This window comes from Perca flavescens, chromosome 19 (assembly GCF_004354835.1).
Source record: "Perca flavescens isolate YP-PL-M2 chromosome 19, PFLA_1.0, whole genome shotgun sequence".
In the NCBI taxonomy this organism is placed as follows: Eukaryota; Metazoa; Chordata; class Actinopteri; order Perciformes; family Percidae; genus Perca; species Perca flavescens.
In genome coordinates, this window is record NC_041349.1 from 9790404 (window position 1) to 9810117 (window position 19714).

Sequence of the window (19714 nt, forward strand, 5' to 3'; positions counted from 1 at the left end):
TGTAACACAAGAGGAACTGGGACTTGAGGAAAATGACTTTATCTTTTATTTTTGGGTCAAACTTCAGATTTTAAAACTTTTCCAAACATTATTTTAAGAATTCCATGGACTTTTTTCCGGCTTTCTGTGACCGTTGTAACAATGTTTTCCTTTTTAAAGGTTTCAGGTTGCGTTAGATTATGTAACAGTCAGAGTTAAAGTACTACAAAGTTTAGGGAAAGTCTGTGAAAAGCCTGACACAGTCTCCCGTCATACGGAGTCAGGCTGAGAGATGAACAGCCAAGATGTTACTCAAGGACTCTTCACAGAAGTGAACACTGTTTGGATTTTAACAAGACGATGTCAGTTTATGGTATCTCATAACCACCGGAGACAAAGGCAGGCTGACACGAGCCGAGTCTGAGAGAGAAGACATTGAACGCCACCTTTATGCAAAGAGACGGCAGATAGAAGTCAAACACACTGCACTGTAGTCATCTTCATCATCTTTATTGCCAGACTGAAGGTCCATTCAGAAGACACAGACATGACATACAACACACATTAAAGAGAGAAATAAATACAAAAGAAACAAACAATACTGAACTCCTCGACTCCGACCTGCGGACCTTTGCTGCAAGTTATCCCCCCTTTGATGTCTTCAGCTGTCCTAAAAGGCCCAAAACATAATCTTAGAAAAGATTATCTCAGCTAGTAAAGACTTGAGGAATAAATCGGTTGCTGCGATAATGCAACAGATGACAAGTTGACCTAACATCCACACATCAGTTTTTTAAAAACATATCTATTGTTAGTGTACGTATTATTTAGCATGCAGTAAATACGGCGCGTTGAAGACTTGAGGTCGATTCGTACGTTCTTAATATCTGCCTTCCTCGTCAGTGTTTGGGTTCACCTTGTAAACAGATAATACATTACAAATTACAGCACGCACGGAGATGAGAAGGGTATGTGTGGACTTATCTAACTCCGGGGGATACGGGGAATAAGACAAAGTCCCAATAAGTCGGCGTGTTCCTTTAAAATCTTCCAAGATTGACATCGTGACTAAACCACAGTAATCCAGTTCAGATATGTGGACTCTCCTTCACACTAGCTCTGTAATGCGCAATGCACCCCCCAGTGGACGTCGTACTACACCGTTGAAAAGCGTTGGAAGAGAGTCAAAAAAAGAAAAAAAAAAGAAATGGCGCCTCCAGATGACCAACGGACCCGATTTGTTTCCTGCAGCGCACTCGTTCGCATCGGTTCTGGCCCGTTCGCTCACGGTCTGTGAATCTCTGTAAGGAAATTAATGACTCGGTCGTTTCACAGCCGTGTCTATTGTGCCAATGTGAAGGCGCCGTTAACCTGGCGACAAGCGATCCACCAAACCCTGAGGTCACTGAAATCTTGCTCCGTAGAGTGGGCCTCTGGTCACAGTGATTTTTGTCTTCCATCGTGGGTCGGTTAAAGGTCCGGTTAAAAGGTCCGGTGAAATGCCGCGGCTGTCATCTCCCGACTGAACGTTGGCCCAGACGTAGTAGTGAGGGTAGTGCTGGTGCTGTCTCTTAAATTAATAAGTCATCCTGACTTACAGTTTGGGGTTGATGCCTTAGTTTGAGTAAATATGAGTCCAACACTCAGGATCAGGACGATGCAGCCAAACACACCGAGGATCGGTACGCTCAGGTACAGACGCCCACCTGATGGAAAAACCAAACAAATATAAGCTACAGTAGCTGGAATATCACACACACACACACACACACACACACACACACACACACACACAAACACAAACACACACACACACACAAATGGGATGGGGAATGGGATTCCCGTATGTTAACTTCTTGAACTCTTGTGTTGTCCTCGGGTCAAATTTGACCCATTTTTATATCAAAATTATGAGTTTCTTTGAACCAAATTGCCCCAAAATAACCTGAATGTGTTGATGTACGTTGTGTGGAAGCTCCGTAACATTCTCGGCAGGTAAAATTAATGATTACTTTCAATGAGTTGTGGGTGAGTTTTTTTTTCCAATTTTATAGCATTTGAAATAAATTGTGATCCACTCAACATCCTCTCATCTTAACTAGCAGTCAAAATAATAGTCCATGAATTATGTTTTTTTAAACAAAAAAATAGGTATGTCATTTATGTTTATTGGCCATGTATTTAAAAAAAAAAAAAAAAAAAAGTGTCGAAAAAAGTGACAAAAACATTTCAAAAAGCGTCAAAAATCCAGGACAACAAGCTTCACAAACTTCTAGAATCGCAATTAATGAAAACCCAATACAAATCTAATCGGCGCCCACGTATCGTGAAAGAATCGAATTGGGACAAAAGCATATGGTCCCAGCTCCTAGCAAGCATGACTCAGCGTCTTCCAGCTCCTAGTAAGCATGACTCAGCGTCTTCCAGCCCCTAGTACGCATGACTCAGCGTCTTCCAGCTCCTAGTAAGCATGACTCAGCGTCTTCCAGCCCCTAGTAAGCATGACTCAGCGTCTTCCAGCCCCTAGTAAGCATGACTCAGCGTCTTCCAGCCCTAGTAAGCATGACTCAGCGTCTTCCAGCCCCTAGTAAGCATGACTCAGCGTCTTCCAGCCCCTAGTAAGCATGACTCAGCATCTTCCAGCCCCTAGTAAGCATGACTCAGCGTCTTCTGATGATGTTTTGCTTCCGACTTCCCAGAGTCGGTCCGCGTTCTCACCTTTAACACTCGTCTCATCGTTTGGACCTGGAGTCTGGAGGATTTTGGGATGCAGCGGCATCTCAGTCTTTGAAGAGGTTTTAACAGAGCTCGGCTCTATACGAAAAAAGAGATTTGTAATGATTTAAAAACACATTATAGGACAAACGGTTGTTGACAAAACGATCCTTAAAGTGATGGTTCGGAGTCACCCTAGGGTCCTTTGCACCATGACCTCAAGCCAAACACCCCCAGAAGCTTTTTTCACCTGGGTCGAACATTGGGAGAGTTAGCGTAGAGTAGCGTAGAGTAGCGTTATCAGCCGAATAGCTTAGCGAAGGGGCTAATGGACCCACATTTGTATCTCGTAAGTTACCCCACTAATAATGCCCGAAATGATACCAAACTTCTACACTAGTACAAATAGGTTATGTACTCATAAAACGAGTGCTGTGAAGTGCTGTAATATAACTAGCAGGAGACAAGTAATAACTGAGGTAACTTTGGAGACATTACCTTATTTAATCATTAAACTAATAAATATTTTTGTTGTATCTCTTTTCGGTGTTATAATTTGTAGACGGCCCTAAGCACTCGTCTAACTGCAGGTAGCAGCAGCAGCAGAAGCAACAGAGAGCAGAAGCCAATAGGCAAGTGTTCATAAACTTCTGGTGTACTTATGAACTTTCCAATCCATCGTTTTATGAGCACATTACCTATTTGTACCAGTGTAGAAGTTTGGTATCATTTCAGGCATTATTAGTGGGGTAATGTTAAGAGACACTTCGGATCCATTAGCCCCTGCGCTAATAAGCTATTCAGCGGCTAACGCTACTCTACACTAACTCTCCCAATGTTAGACCCAGGTGAAAAAAGCTTCTGGGGGGTGTTTGGCTCGAGGTCATGGTGCAAAGGGACCCTAGGGTGAAATTACTCCGAACCATCCCTTTAAAAGCTTTAAAGCAGGGCAGAAAATCTGCAAATAGAGCTCATTTACATGTTCTGTTATTGTCCGTTTAGACCAGCGGTGTCACAACTCAACTTTGGGAAAGACTATGGTGTGCGTATCTGGCGAGGAAGTTTAGGCGTCATTCCTCGAGAAAATAGGACGTTTTTCAATTTAAAAACAAAGCCATTGTATGTCTCTTTGTGGGTTTTTGTGTCTCTTTGTAGTTGTGTTGCATCCATTTTTGGTCATTTTTGTTTTCTTTGGGGTCGTTTTGGGACTCTGTGGTCATTTGGCGTCTCTTTGTGGTCGGTTTGCGGCTCTTTTTCACATTGTTTTAGACAGTTGTTATCTCGGTATCTGCGTCTAAAACGTTGGGACAAGCTAGAGCAGATTATAAATTACTAACACTTGAATAGCTTTGAGACAAAACTTAAGATAAAAAAGTCCCAACTACAGCCATTATCCATCCATCCATCTTCGTCCGCTTATCCGGTGTCGGGTCGCGGGGGGAGCAGCTCCAGCAGGGGACCCCAAACTTCCCTTTCCCGAGCAACATTAACCAGCTCCAACTGGGGGATCCCGAGGCGTTCCCAGGCCAGGTTGGAGATATAATCCCTCCACTTAGTCCTGGGTCTTCCCCGAGGCCTCCTCCCAGCTGGACGTGCCTGGAACACCTCCCTAGGGAGGCGCCCAGGGGGCATCCTTACCCGATGCCCGAACCACCTCAACTGGCTCCTTTCGATGCGAAGGAGCAGCGGCTCTACTCCGAGCTCCTCACGGATGACTGAGCTTCTCACCCTATCTCTAAGGGAGACGCCAGCCACCCTCCTGAGGAAACCCATTTCGGCCGCTTGTACCCTGGATCTCGTTCTTTCGGTCATGACCCAGCCTTCATGACCATAGGTGAGGGTAGGAACGAAAACTGACCGGTAGATCGAGAGCTTTGCCTTCTGGCTCAGCTCTCTTTTCGTCACACCGGTGCGATAAATTGAATGTAATAGCGCACCCGCTGCGCCGATTCTCCGACCAATCTCCCGCGCCATTGTCCCCTCACTCACGAACAAAACCCCAAGGTACTTGAACTCCTTCACTTGGGGTAAGGACTCATTCCCTACCTGGAGAAGGCATTCCATCGGTTTCCTGCTGAGAACCATGGCCTCCGATTTAGAGGTGCTGATCCTCATCCCAACTGCTTCACACTCGGTTGCGAACCGATCCAGTGAGTGCTGAAGGTCGCAGGCCGATGATGCCATCAGGACCACATCATCTGCAAAGAGCAGCGATGAGATCCCCAGCCCACCAAACTGCAACCCCTCCCCACCCCGACTACGCCTTGATATCCTGTCCATAAATGTTACAAACAGGATTGGTGACAAAGCGCAGCCCTGGCGGAGGCCAACCCTCACCTGAAACGAGTCCGACTTACTGCCGAGAACCCGGACACAGCTCTCACTTTGGTCGTACAGAGATTGGATGGCCCTGAGTAGAGACCCCCTCACCCCATACTCCCGCAGCACCTCCCACAGTATCTCCCGGGGGACCCGGTCATACGCCTTCTCCAGATCCACATAACACGTGTAGACCGGTTGGGCATACTCCCAGGCTCCCTCCAGGATCCTTGCGAGAGTGAAGAGCTGGTCCGTTGTTCCATGACCAGGACAGAATCCGCATTGTTCCTCCTCAACCCGAGGTTCGACTATTGGCCGAACCCTCCTTTCCAGCACCTTGGAGTAGACTTTACCAGGGAGGCTGAGAAGTGTGATACCCCTGTAATTGGCACACACCCTCTGGTCCCCCTTTTTAAAAAGGGGAACCACCACCCCAGTCTGCCACTCCTTTGGCACCGTCCCAGACTTCCACGCAATGTTGAAGAGGCGTGTCAACCAGGACAGCCCCTCCACACCCAGAGCCTTGAGCATTTCTGGACGGATCTCATCAATCCCCGGGGCTTTGCCACTGTGGAGTTGAACTACAGCCACTAGATCTGTGAAAAGCCTTTTAGTTTCACACACTCATTCATTCATTCATTGGGTTCAGGGTGCTGCACCTAAAACCCTGCAGAAATATTTCTAAAAATGTTGACAGAAAGAAAATGATTTTGTTAAATCGCAATTATTTCTGAGACAATTAATTGTACCGTGTCACAGCTCCGCTCGAGTTCGACGTGGTTCACCGCTTGTGTTGACTTAGGGTTTTTTGTTTAAAACGTAGAAATAAGCGCTGAAAATGTAAAGAAGAAAATTTTTTACAATTTAAAACTTTGGAAAAAGCAAAAACAAACTGTGAAAAAAAAGGCGTCAAAAAGGATTTTTCAAGGTTGACGGGAAGACTGCACAAGGGTTAGAGAAAAACTAGTTTACATCCTCGACGTTCCACTTCCAGGATTTGGAAATCGAAGCTCTCCTGGGATGGCTGCCCCACGTCGCCTCACACATACTGAGGCTGTTATTATGGAGCGCAGGAAACGCTAGCCTTCGCAACAAGCTAGCACGGACTCTCTTTTGCTTAACGCTAAAGAAAGGCAAAAAATAACACTAACTAACTGCTCGAGGCAGCGGTAGCACAGCAACTCCCGTGCTCTTCACGGTAAAATGTCGGTTTTTGTGAAAGGAGTCTGGCGGCTTCAAAGAGAGCGGAGATAATGGCTCCAGTTCCCCGTCGTAAAGGGCTGTCTGACAGCCAGGTAAAGCTCTGAAAATATTCTAAACATAGCGTTTGATTTTTGTTTTTTATTTTGGGTTTATTAGTGATAGGGACCATGCATATTTATGAACATTGTTGTATAAAAACCTAGGCAGGTAACATAGGACTAACAGAGACAGCCAGCAGTCATACACTCATTCACTATACATTAAAAAAAATAAAAATAAAATAAAAAAGGTACACATAATGGTGACATATACATTGACAAAACAGCGTCCTGGCAGTGCTTCCCTTCGAGACACCAGCCATCAGTCAGTGTTTTTCTCAGACGCCGAGTGATACTTAAAGTGCCCATATTATGAAAAAATATCACTTTTTCTGGGAGTTAGGGTGTTATTTTGCATCTCTGGTGCTCCCACACACATACAAAAATCCATCCATGCTGTTCTGAGTGAGATACGGTTTCTGAATATTTCCTGCCTTCAGTCTCCTGGTGAGCTGTTCAAAATCTGCACGGCTTTCTACGTCACCATTTGAAACGAGGTGGCTATGGAGCTAAATCAGGGCCAAATGTTTTGTTAATTTGAAAAAAATATATATATAGTTGAAAAAATAAAGCTTGAAATTGAAAATTTAAGTTTTGGTCAAAACTTGGAAAAAATAAAACCATGTATTCAAACTAAAAATAAGTGTACCAATTTTTCTTTCAGTTTGAATAAAATATAGATTATATTCTGGAATTATTTTGAATAAATTATAAATTTTCATTTTTCACTTTTATATTTGTTTTCAGTTCCACATTTCATGTTTTCAGATTCAAAACTTATTTTTTTTACGGCTTCAAATCTTTTTTTTTCGGTTTCAGACTTTTGGCCCTTACTTTGCGTGGGGGGCGTGGCTTCAACTCAGAGGGGCGTGGCATTATGAGTGACAGCCTAACAAAGAAGGCAGAAGACTCCTTTGTCATGTTGCCTTCAGGAAATGGTGTTACTGTGAGAACTATGACTGAATGCTTTCTATCCACTATATACATGTGATTTTTACTTAACAAACTGATGCCAGTGACAAAGTTCCATTTAAAAAATTGTTTTGGACAACACATACCACGTACCAATTACACTATAAGAGCAATAAACTGTGCCAGATTGTGCAGTTCGGCAGGAACAATGACTTCTCCCCCTTCCATGTATGACTTATAGCACCACAGTAGTCACTGGCACCAGCCCACAGGTAAGACATGTGAAAGATATTAGCATTTTTGAATAGATACCTTGCGACGTTATCCCCTCAGTGGCATTTTTTTTGTGATTAACACATAAAGGGAAAATAGGTGGACAGCTGGGAAAAGCTGGCAATCAAGCATCGCTAGCACTAAAGTTAGCATTAACTAACGTTAGCTTCACACTAGCTGGTGTTTTTACACTAATTTCAGTGTCCAGCTCAAGTTATTTTTACTTTAACGTGTATTGGTCTTCGTTAACCTCTGTTTGTCAGAATGACCATAACTCGACAGTGGCTGCAGTGAAGAAGGTCTCCTTTTATAGAGTAGACAAATATGACTTTACATTAATGCTCTGGCCTGATAAATTACGTTTTACACTACATGTAACAGCATGACAGTTATGCCTTACAAAATATGCCAAGTGGGTAAACTTTGAAGGCTTCTACCACAGCCTAACTTAAGTATCAGAATACACTAACTTGTCTTTTTGTATTTGTATGTCTTACTGTCGTACTTACGTGTGTGTCCGTAATAAAAGCTTTGATTGATTGAATAACAAAGCGGACCAGGACAAGTTATGTTGTTTAAACTAACCATGAAAAGGTAACACTAGCAATGTTAGTTATCTATAATGTTTTACATTTATAAGGCTGTACGGCTGCAGGCAGCCACTGCCGAGTTATGGTCATTCTGACAAACAGAGGTTAACAAAGACCACTACACGTTAAAGTCAAACAACTTGAGCTGGACACTGAAATTAGTGTAAAAACACCAGCTAGTGTGAAGCTAACGTTAGTTAATGCTAACTTTTGTGCTAGCGATGCTTCATTTCCAGCTGTCCACCTATTTTCCCTTTATGTGTTAATGACAAAAAAAATGCCACTGCGGGGATAATAACCCAAAGTAGTTATTCAAAAGGCTAATATCTTTCACATGTCTTACCTGTGGGCTGCGCCAGCAGGTTGCCTTGGCGGAGCGGACGACGCTATGCTGATTGCCGAGTGAATACTGTGGTGCTACATTCAAAGTCCTACATGGAAGTGGGAGAAGTCATTGTTCCTGCCGAACTGCAAAATCTGGCCCAGTTTATTGCTCTTATAGTGTAATTGGTACCATTTGTTGTCCAAAACAATTTTTTTTTTTGTTTGAATACATGGTTTTATTTTTTTCAAGTTTTGACCAAAACTAAAATTTTCAATTTCAAGCTTTATTTTTTCAACTATATATATTTTTTTCAAATTAACAAAACATTTGGCCCTGCTCCATAGGTGGCTAACCGTAGCACAGCATAGCATAGCATGCTAGCTCGTTCTGAATGGCAAAACACTGCTACAACACGCACTAGTTCAAATTAATCTTCAAAAGAACTACTTAATGTCCCCACTATTCCACGCTAAGTTGGAAGTGCGCCCTCGTTTAGAAGAAGTCACCCGGCTAATAAAGTCCCTCCAGATAAACGCGATTATGCAATCGCATAATTCAACGCATAATCAGCCAAAGTCTGCATATTCATGCGGGTGGGCGCATTTTTTCAAATATGCCACACTTTCGCCGCATAAATTGCCGATTTCCGCGCAAAATATGCGGGGCTTGCATGATTTCATAATCCCTGTATTTTCGTTGCAAAAAATCGACAATCATAAAAAAACTCTGCGTTTTGTGGAAGGACTGCTAATCCTGCCTTGTACAGGCCTCAGTTGGAGAAACAGCTAGCTAGCTGATGCGATCCTTACCTAGCTACTGCACATGTGCTAGTGCCAACAAAGATGTAACAGAAGTGAGATGTCTCACTCTGTAGCTAAAACAGAGAGCTCAACACACAGGGTGAAAAGAGGAGCTGCAGCAATGAGCAGTACAACAAAAATATGGTGTTTTTGAAAATTAAACCATGTAAACCTATTCTGATACAACCTCAAAATACAATTATTAACCTGAAAATGAGCATAATGTGGCCACTTTAATGTGCAAAGGAGTCCGCGGCTATGAACCAATCAGATTGCTCGATTTGAGCTAGCCCTTTTTTTTTTTATAATGAATCAACTTACCAGTGACCTTGAGTAAACAGCTACCAGAGTTCCTCCCATAACTTGTGACCACATGACACTTGTACAGTCCCGAGTCCTCAGTCCTGAGTCTGGACACATTAAATCTGAGTCGTCCTTCTCTGAGGACGTCTTTGTCCCACTGGACTCGTCCTGCAAACTGTTCATGCTGAGACTCTGGGACCTCTACTCCTTTATGGAGACGAAACATAACTGGATTCTTGAGGACAGCTAACAGTTCACAGAAGATATTAAGAGAGTTGGAGGAACTGTGAGGGTTGGTTGTGAAGGTCCACTCCAGTGTGATGTCTTGGTCCTCCTCTGCCTGATAGGAGCTCTGGGTCACATTCACTACTAATGTTCCTGTTGAGGAGACAGAGAGGGAAAGTGAGGAGCAGACACACACACTGACAACTTTAAACTCCATCTCCACATGTTTCTGTGGACACTTTAGTGATTCTATAAGTGATGCTGTAAACTAACCAGAGACACAGGAGGCCCGGATGATGAGCAGCAGGATGCTGCATCTTCTTCTCCCTGTGAGAGGAGACAGAGGTGAAGAGTCACAAACACATGAGTTCAGAGTTCACTTATTAAGCCCGTTTTACGGTCCTGCCGAGGCTCCACGCAGAGCTTTCTCCGTAGCCTACGTACAGTTAGGGTTGTGTACCGAAACCCGGTTCCACTATGGTACCGGCTCCTACGCAAACGGTAGTATTTGGATCGGCTTAGAACGCAAATTTTGGTTCCTCATTTCGGTTTCCGACTGAAATATTTTCCCTCTGTTGCGGACGTGAAAGCATATTAACCATTCACTGACTGTACGTGATCGCTAGTAAACATTACACTTCCTCTGCTAGTCTATCGTTCAGGACGAGAGCCTGTAGCCTGGTGGTGGGGGAGGCAGGACAGCCTCCCCAAATTGTCTGCCCTTTCAAACTCATACCTGTGTGTGTACAGACCTCTTGGACACCATCTGAGAGAGTTTTCTCCTGTGCAGTAGGCCTACATGCCATAAGTCAGGAGAGGTGTCCTATCTTGTCAGAGAAGGCAAATATGGTCATTTTTCTACAAAAGAACTGCTAAAGTTTGAAGCTGGTTGGCATACCAACTCAACAACATTTATTTTGTTGTTACTTGTTAATAGTGTAACGGTTATTTGTTAAATTATTGTAGTTGTGTGTTAGGTGACTTAGGTTTACTTATTATATATTTAAGTACTTTAAAACGTTAATATATTGTTAAATTTAAATAATTTTCAAATAAAAAAAAACTCCATAAAAAGCCTTTCTTTTATGTCATTTTTCAGTTTTTCTAGAATTGGCTTAGAAATCGGAATCGTTTTAAAAGTACCGGTTCGGCATCGGAATCGTAAAAATCCAAACGGTACCCAACCCTACGTACAGTACAGGCCAAAAGTTTGGACACACCTTCTCATTCAATGTGTTTCCTTTTTATTTTCATCACTATTTCCATCGTAGATTCTCACTAAAGGCATCAAAACTATGAATGAACACATATGGAATTATGTACTTAACAAAAAAGTGTGAAATAACTGAAAACATGTCTTATATTTTAGATTCTTCAAAGTAGTCACCCTTTGCTTTTTTATTAATAAGGGAAAAAATTCCACTAATTAACCCTGACAAAGCACACCTGTGAAAGTAAAACCATTTCAGGTGACTACCTCATGAAGCTCATTGAGAGAACACCAAGGGTTTGCAGAGTTATCAAAAAAAGCAAAGGGTGGCTACTTTGAGGAATCTAAAATATAAGTTTTTCAAGTTTCTTCGAATGAGAGAAACTCATTTCCTCATGCATTCATTCAGTCTGTATCAGGCGCATTTTAATGCAGTTTGTTATCTGCATTAATAAAAAAAACGCAGCAACATAAACAAATATATTTATTCACCTCTATTCACACACACAATGAGGCGTATTTTCAGTTGTGATTGAACTGTATTTTTTGAGTTACTATATCGGCCAACTTTGATCTTGACACATAGGCTAAGCATTCTGTAGCAAATAACAATAAACACACCATTAATTACATTATCTTAATGCAGTGTCACTACTTCAGCATGTAAATAATGCACCTACAATACAAACGACATGCGCTCTAACAATGGAGCCCTATTTCTGATACCGTGGTGGGTAGAAATGTTGCCGTGGGGGGCCGCCACGGTCAAATCAACATAGAGGAAACACTGTAGGCAGATTATAAAACGTTTTTTTTCTCCAACATGTCATGTCCTTTTGTTGAAAGCTGTATTACTTCACAGAGTTGCGTCGGTAGATTCTCGGCTATAGCTATTTTCATTTCCACATAACCGATTTGAGAGGTATTTTTTAAATCACAGTCCATCAGATATGTAGATACCTTATCCGTCCTCATATCACTAACATCAACCATCGTGGACCGGCTTTAACATCCCAGCAGATTCTTTGTGCATTATGTTTTTTGCAAACAGCAGTTTTCTTTATAACAGTGAGCGGATCATACTGTAACAGTAAAGCCACTGTAGAGCCGTCAGAAAAGCGTGACTCGCTCTGAAACGTTTTTTTGTCACTGGATACAAACCAGTGAGAGCTATTAAAAAGAAATAAATGATTATACTTCTAGTTCGGTTAATGATCATGGTGCTGCAGCCTCATAATGGGTAGTAGCTTATTTTTTTCGCAAGCAGGATTGCACCTATCTTATTTAACTGATATGTTGATTTGACATACCCCAGTCAGAGCACTTATAGGTCAAATGACCAGCTTCTTTTGGACTGTCCCAGATCCAGACTGAAAACCAGAGGGGACAGAGATTTTTCAGTTGCAGGTCCTAAGCTCTGCAATGCTCTTCACCCCAATATTAAAGCAGCTAGCTCTATTAAGTCATTTAAATCACTTTTAAAAATGTATCTCTTTGAAATGGCTTTTAACACAAGCTGAGCTGTGACATTGTTAATATTGTTTGTAATCATGTTTTCATGTGTTTTAATTATTATTATTATTATTATTATTATTATTATTATTATTTCGGGGATACTATGTTTTTAATAGGCTTTTACTTTTTCTTCTTGGCTAATTAGTATGCTTTTTATGCGGTTACCGGTATTAGTATCTGTACAGCACTTTGGGGCAGGAGTGACTGCTTGTAAATGTGCTCTATGAATAAACTTGGCCTTGACCTAAATGAAATTATATGTGGAACCAAAAAAGTTTCCCATCTCAGGGTAAATCATCTCAGAGTTCAGGGTTAGACTCAGTTTAACCTCAGTTAAACCTCTTTCCTGGAACGGACCCCTGAGATGAACCGTGAGATAAGGCTGTGAGCGGTGACTCAAAGCTGTAGTGAAACCAGTTTCCGACAGGCTTGAACCGGATTGTTATCATTTCAAACTATAACATTGTGCTCGTACTCCAATGATTGTTGTTTTAATTAGGCATATACAGTGCAGCCTATTAGAATGACGTATAGGCTATATATCTCTGTGATACATCTTTAATGTATTAATTTGTCTTTACATCTTTACATACATATAAGCAGCAGCAGATGAATCAGTGTCATAAATACATCACTTATTATTATCTGATCCAAGAATAACGTCCAGGTTGGAGGACTCGTTTTGATGAAGGAGTCTGTAGCTCGTGGTTTACCTTACCACGGTAGGAAAGATGCGTCGTTTGTAATTTAATAACATTTTGCTCAGAAGTTATTGATCCCGGAGTTCGAATCTGTGAATGTCTTTCTAACTTTACCCAAGTTATAATTAAACAGATATTCCGAATATCAGCCAAACAGTGTCAACTATATCTAATATTAACGTTAGTAAACACGTAGAGCTGGGCGGATGATAGCGGACGGTTTAAATACATTTAAATAGCTAAACCGTTACAACGAAGCCACACAGAAAATAACCTCTTATATTAATTCAAATTACGGATTTATTTATCAATAGAACATGTTCAGACACAGGGCGTTTCTCAGTCTGTGTTCTTCTATTGACTTGTGTCCCTGTGAAACGTCATCTCGTGTTGCCAAAGTACTGTCCCAATACACAAGTTCACATTTCACCAAGAACAGTTAAAGCCTGCTTCACACGGGACGATTTTAAAATTGTCGGCCGATTTTCCAATCTTGAGAGACCCCACACACGGCATTCCCAGGTCAGACGGGAAATCTCGCAAAATCCCTCGAGATCAAACGTGACTTCAGAGTAAACAATCATTGAGATCATCATGATCATTAATCATCAGATTAATTACCGTTGAAATAAACGTTCATATATTCGTTTCCATGTACTCTGGTGGACTGCAGTTGTGGATGTAGTTATTACGGTGGCCGAGACGGTTCAACACAAACGCAAAAGCCACAACACAAACGCAAAAGCTACAATACAAACGCAAAAGCCACAACACAAATACATAAGGGACAACGGCTTTTGCGTTTGTGTGTTTGCGTAGCTTTTGTATTTGTGTTTTAGTTTTTGTGTTTGTGGTGTGGTGTGGCTTTTGTATTTGTGTTGAACCGTCTTGGCCACCGTAAGTTATGCCCATCGACTTTATTTATTTTACACAGGCTGCGTGCTCGTTTGTCCCCGGGGGACACCACACACGAGGAGAAATCGGGCCAAAAAAATTAAATAATAATAAATAAACAATATTTCTGAAGAGCTATTTTTGAAAAGGGACACAAATAATACAGCCTCAATTATATTTTTAGAGGACATGTGTCCACAGAGGAAATCCTTAATACTATCATTAGCGTAGCATGGAGGCTGTACCATTATCCTGCTTTTCAGTGTCTCTTGATTCAATAAAAAACCTGACTAAATTGACCAAGATTTTCTTCTTCAGTTGTTTAAAATCAAGCCACAAAAATACCTTAAAACATAATTACTTATTTTGAAAAAGCTTCCCCATATAAAAGAAATACAATGATTTGTACACTTGTTAAGTTAGCTGATCATAATGTAAATTAGTGAGCCACTGGTAATGCTCATCTGCTCACCCTGACAGCCACATGAGCCACACTGTCTGCAGCAAACCCACTGATCTGCCATTTAACATCATATTGAACAAAACACAACTGTAGATCTCCAATATTAACCTTAATATCAGTTCACACACATAACGTTAGGCTTATTGCCGTGGTAACGTTAGTTGTAGTTGGTGCATTTCTATCCAACAAGCTATTAAACAAGCTAGGTAAAGTTACATTATATGTTAGACTTCTAAATCATTCCAAAACTTTTCTGTAAATTCATACCAAATTCCCCCGGACCAGTGACTTTATTTCACGTTAGCAGTGCAAATAACGAAGCTGGGAGTTTGGGAACTAGGGCAACCTAAGAGATATTTTCATCATTAAATTGTAGAAAATGGTAAAAGAGAAAATGCCAATTGCAGTCTTGTGAAAGCCAAGGAGAAGTATTTGACTGTTTGAAATTTAAATCAAAATTTAGACATAAATGAGGTTTATTGACCATGAATTTAAAAAATAAGTGTAAACTAGACATACAGACACACAGGTTTCTTTTCGGGAGACTTGTTTAAATTATGCCATAGGCTATATACATTAGATTTAGTATTTAGCTCATATTTTTTTTGGTGTATTTGTTTTCTGATTTATCAGAAGTTGAGTTTCAGTCTGTATGATAAATTAACACTTGTACATAAAGTGGTAACATGCTATGACATGTTATGTAGACTAAAGGGGAGACACCAACCTTTAGAATTTTAATTGCCAATTTCCATCTCCCTGGGTATATACAGTGGTGCACTACAATAATATAGAAATGATAATTCCACATAACACTAATAGGAACATATAGGACACACCAGTGCATATGCCTACTTATTTCTTTTAATTTAAACTGACTTAAACTTGTACACTAATAATAGCAGGGATCAAGTTCCACTCTTTTGAATAAGTAAGGGGTGTTTGAGCTAAACCATAAACAATGAAATTAAAGCTCAATTAGTTTATATTATTGCAATAGTTGTAGCATTAATACGGAGATTGTTTTAATACAAAGTGGCTATATTGTTGTGGTTTTTATTTCTAGCTGGTATTTTGGAGGCTTGCAGGTATACAGCCTCTGTGCTGGGGGGTGTTGAGCCATAACAGGAAGCATCGTCTCAAACTGTCATAGATATATACAAACTGTTAACAGCGTTTTCTGTGTTTGTGAACTTGCGGCCTGGTTCATTCTTCCAAGAACAACCAGCAAGAACATGCACAAGTCCGGTCTTTGCATTCTTGAGATTGAGAAGTCCCCACAGTCTCTGCTCCAGCTAACGTTAACAGACGTAACGTCGACGTTACCGTTGAGCTCGGCCCGGTGAAATTTGAATTTAAAGAATAAATAAGTTTTAAGCTAACAGCTTGAAACACATGAGCTTACCTTTACGGTCTGTCTGTAGTGCCGTGCTAAAAGGAACAAAGACCGTCCAGAGTGTAAAAGTGGAGCAGAACACGAAGACCTCGAAGTTAACCATGAACTGACCCGGTAGGAAGACAGAAAACCACCGGTTGTAGTGAGCATAGACATATGTCTATGGTAGTGAGCTCAACTGACGCTGAATGAATGAATGCGTAACGGGAAGCTGCGTCTTACGTCACCACCTATCAACAGACGTTATGCTTTCCATTGGTCATTGTTTTCCATAGATATCCATCCAGGGGCGATTCTAGGATCTGACCTTTGGGGGTGCTCAGCCCCTAATGAAAAGTTGATAGCAGTTTGGGGGCATGCTCCCGTAAGATTTTTTTTTGTTTTAAACCCTTAAGTCATGACTTCTTGTGAGTTTTGGGGAAAGAAATAGACAGATTGAGACATGCAATTATGACAAACTATCAACAGATTTAAGGCATCTGCTGTGAAAAAAGATGGAAACTACAAAGCATGATTATTGCAGCACACATACCCAAGGGTGTTGGACTGGGGAGGGACTGAGTGCCCAAAAATATGCTAGAATTCATAGCTGAACACCCCTGCACATACCTTAAATGGTAAAATAAGCCTTAACATATTTTTAGACAAGATTATTCATGTTTTTTCTGCTGTTGATTTTCAACTTTTTCATCTAATCTAATAATGCCTCTGAACCAGATGGGGAAAACCCAACATCTCTTTTTCTTAAGAGCCTAGTCCTCCATGAAATGCATATGTAAATATAATGTGAATGGAATGTTTTAAGTGTTTTTGCCCGTATAATATATGTCCACTTTCTCACCTGGTTCTTCCAGGTCCCTCTCTTTGTCCACTCTCTCTCTCTCTCTCTCTCTCTCTCTCTCTCTCTCTCCCTCTATCTCCTTCCCTCCGTCCTATCACTGACAATCACAGTCAAAACATTTTGTAATCAACTAGAAAATAATCTTCAAATAAAAGAGAAAATAAAACACAGTAGTCCTACCATATACATGTCTTATAGGCTACCTAGCCATTTTCTCACCTTGTTCATCTTGCTCTCTCTGCCCTTCTCCCTCTCTATTCTCCTCGCTCCTTTGTGCTGTCAACCAGAAGGCAAATGTAATCAACTAATCAACAGAGAATGCATTGTGTAGGCTACCAAAGTAGAGCTGATGAAGGTCCTGCTACTCCCGAAAACATGTCTTTTCGCTTTTTTCTTTTAAATGAGCCGCTTGGGTAACTTTTTTTCATTTTGGCGTTTAGACCATTGACATAACAGAAAGGTTTAGACCGTTTAGACTCGTCTTTCTCCGTCTCCGTGTACTTCCCATTTCTCCTGTCACCGTTTGTTTATCTTTGGCGGCGCACTGTGGGACGGACTAGTCCATTTCATTGTGAAAGTAGGGGGGGCTGACCTCTCTCAGCAAGCAGGGCGCCTGCAGCTGCTGGGGGCGCTGATCTGCCAATTCCCCACACAGTGAAATGATAGAAAACAGAAAAACGCTTTCGCAGCACAGAGGATTATTTATATATTTTTTAAGTTAAGTGGCTGCCCGGTTCGCCCGTGCCAAAAACCGCCACTACTTTGAGCACTAAACGATCTCACATTATCACAATAAGGACTTTATTTTCAGGGGTGCTGAGATGATATTTAGGGGTGCTTCAGCACCCCTAAAAATAGCCTAGCGACGCCTATGTATCCATCTATGATTGTTTTCATGCCACTCCAACGTATCGTGATTGACCATAGACATGCTGCGTTCATGCCACCTGGGAATAACAGGGACCGCCCCCGTGGTTACGTTGTTTTTCCGACTGGCAGCGTTCACATGGTCGGGATGCGTGTTCTCCTTCTTCTGTCATATTGGGCGTTTGGCATAACAACTTTTTGCATGACTGCCACCAACGGTTGGCCGTAGCCTAGAGCATCAGGTGTGTAAAAACATGGAGGCCACAATAACAAAAAATGTTCTGCTGTTTTCTTATGCGAGCATCGAACAGCACATGGACAGGTGTTTGATTGTGTTAAATCCTGGCTAACAGCCAGGATTTATTTAATCCTGGAGCCTTTTCTGTTCACTCAGCAGTGGTTTTACCCTTTTGTTATCAGCCTGGATTAAAATACAACAGGTGCATATTGCTGTTCATTTAAGTACTGTTATTATTTAAAGTTGTGACCATTATTTTTTTTTACAATTATAAATTTGTCATTGTTACTGTTATATTGCTGTATGAAGACTGCTGTTCATATTGTTGTAAGAAGTTTGATGAATATATTATGGCAGTTGTTGAGATAATTAGAAAAGGCTGATAAAATTTCAAATGAGTTTTAAATGAAGTCTGTTACTAAGGGCAATACATACAATGCTGTACATTTCTATAATTCCCCAGTGCACCTTACATTATTTTAGTTTATAATTTCTTTTTTTATTCTTTAACAATAAGGATCATGTTTGTTCTGCTTCCATGTGCATTGTATTTGGCATTCTTAGCACACAATTAGTGTTGTCCAGTAAACTGGGACTATAATTTGGGAGGATTGTACAATTTTAAGAACATATCCTAACTGTACAATCCTCCCAAATTATAGACTTAGTTCACTGGACCAGTAACTATCTAGTGATGTAGGCTACTGTACGTTCATGTAACAACAGGAAGAGGACACCTTAATGGTTTTTGGTTCTTTATAGTTTCTAGATTTTACAGTTCAATTTCTTCAGTGTTTTTATTTTCTATGTCCATATATACCAGGGAGCAAGGCATATAATATGTAGAGAAGGAAACTCGTCCTCTATAAAAAATAAAAAAACGCGAGAAAAAGCGTGACAGATAATAGCGGACAGACTAAATGATAGTCTAAAAATATACATTTATGAACTACTGCTCTTAAATGAAACCATTCAATGTGTCACTTGTCATTTGCAAAAACGAACACCTGTACACTTTGCATTAAAAGCGAGTAGTGGAAGTTAATATGACTTAGGAAATTAATATTTTAGCCAGTGAGAGAGAGGGAGGAACAGAGTGAAAGAGATATTTACGCTTAATATTCTAGCGTTATAGAAAATGGATCTTCATGGTAAATTTCCTGAGTAACATTATCTTCTGCTTACTTTTAAGGCAAAGCGTACAATTGTAAAATTCAGAGCAGTGGTCAGTTAATGTAGATATTTAGGCTGCTTACGCATTCAGTCGGTCCGTGATCGTCTGCTACGCTTTCTCTCGCTGTTTCAGTACAGCGGCCGTGTTATTTTCTTTTTATTCAAATCATGTGTTTCACGTCATCATACTTCCACAAGAAGCTGCTGCTCACTCTGTATAAAGTAGCCTATGTACAATGCGTATTCTCCATTTGGCATCAGTTAATCTGTGATCGACCTCGCGGTCTTTTGAGGAAATCCGTGGACGCGCATCTATCTGAATTAGTTCCGCCTGGCTCGACCTAGTCTCTCCTCCTCAGCCTGGCTCGGCCTTCGTGAAACGCACCAAGCCAGGATGCACAGATTAGACTAGGTCAAGCCTCGCTTTATCAGTTATCCTGGATTTATATATTCTGCTTTTGTGAAACAGGCCCCTGGAGTAAACCTAAATTCAGAGGTGTGTCCTTATCCTGAGGGACAGGAATAAATGTGGGATCCTCAGGACAGTTTTCGATGTGACTCCACAAGGAGATGCATGGATTCAGTCCGCGGTCAGCTGCAGTGTAACATTTGTTTTGTCATGTCGCATGGCTGCGGACTGTGACCCGACCGGGGAAGCATGTCTGCAGTCTGCT

At 41.2% G+C, this 19714-nt stretch overlaps 1 protein-coding gene across 3 annotated transcripts in view; it reads right to left on the reverse strand.

Annotated features, from left to right (window-relative positions):
* Positions 1-641: 641 nt before the first annotated feature.
* LOC114545544 (uncharacterized) overlaps positions 642-19714 on the reverse strand; it is a 202710-nt gene continuing 183637 nt past the window's right edge. The window contains exons 1-5 of one of the 3 annotated variants that reach the window (XM_028563901.1): positions 15931-16116; positions 10016-10069; positions 9536-9895; positions 2698-2793; positions 642-1685 (exon numbers count right to left, since the gene is read on the reverse strand). In XM_028563901.1, the coding sequence (XP_028419702.1) occupies positions 1564-1685; positions 2698-2793; positions 9536-9895; positions 10016-10069; positions 15931-16024 (726 nt within the window). In that variant the 5' untranslated portion in view covers positions 16025-16116 and the 3' untranslated portion in view covers positions 642-1563. Of the gene's footprint in view, positions 1686-2697; positions 2794-9535; positions 9896-10015; positions 10070-15930; positions 16117-19714 lie in introns of those variants that run through there. The other 2 variants (XM_028563902.1, XM_028563903.1) reach the window with 2 other exon arrangements.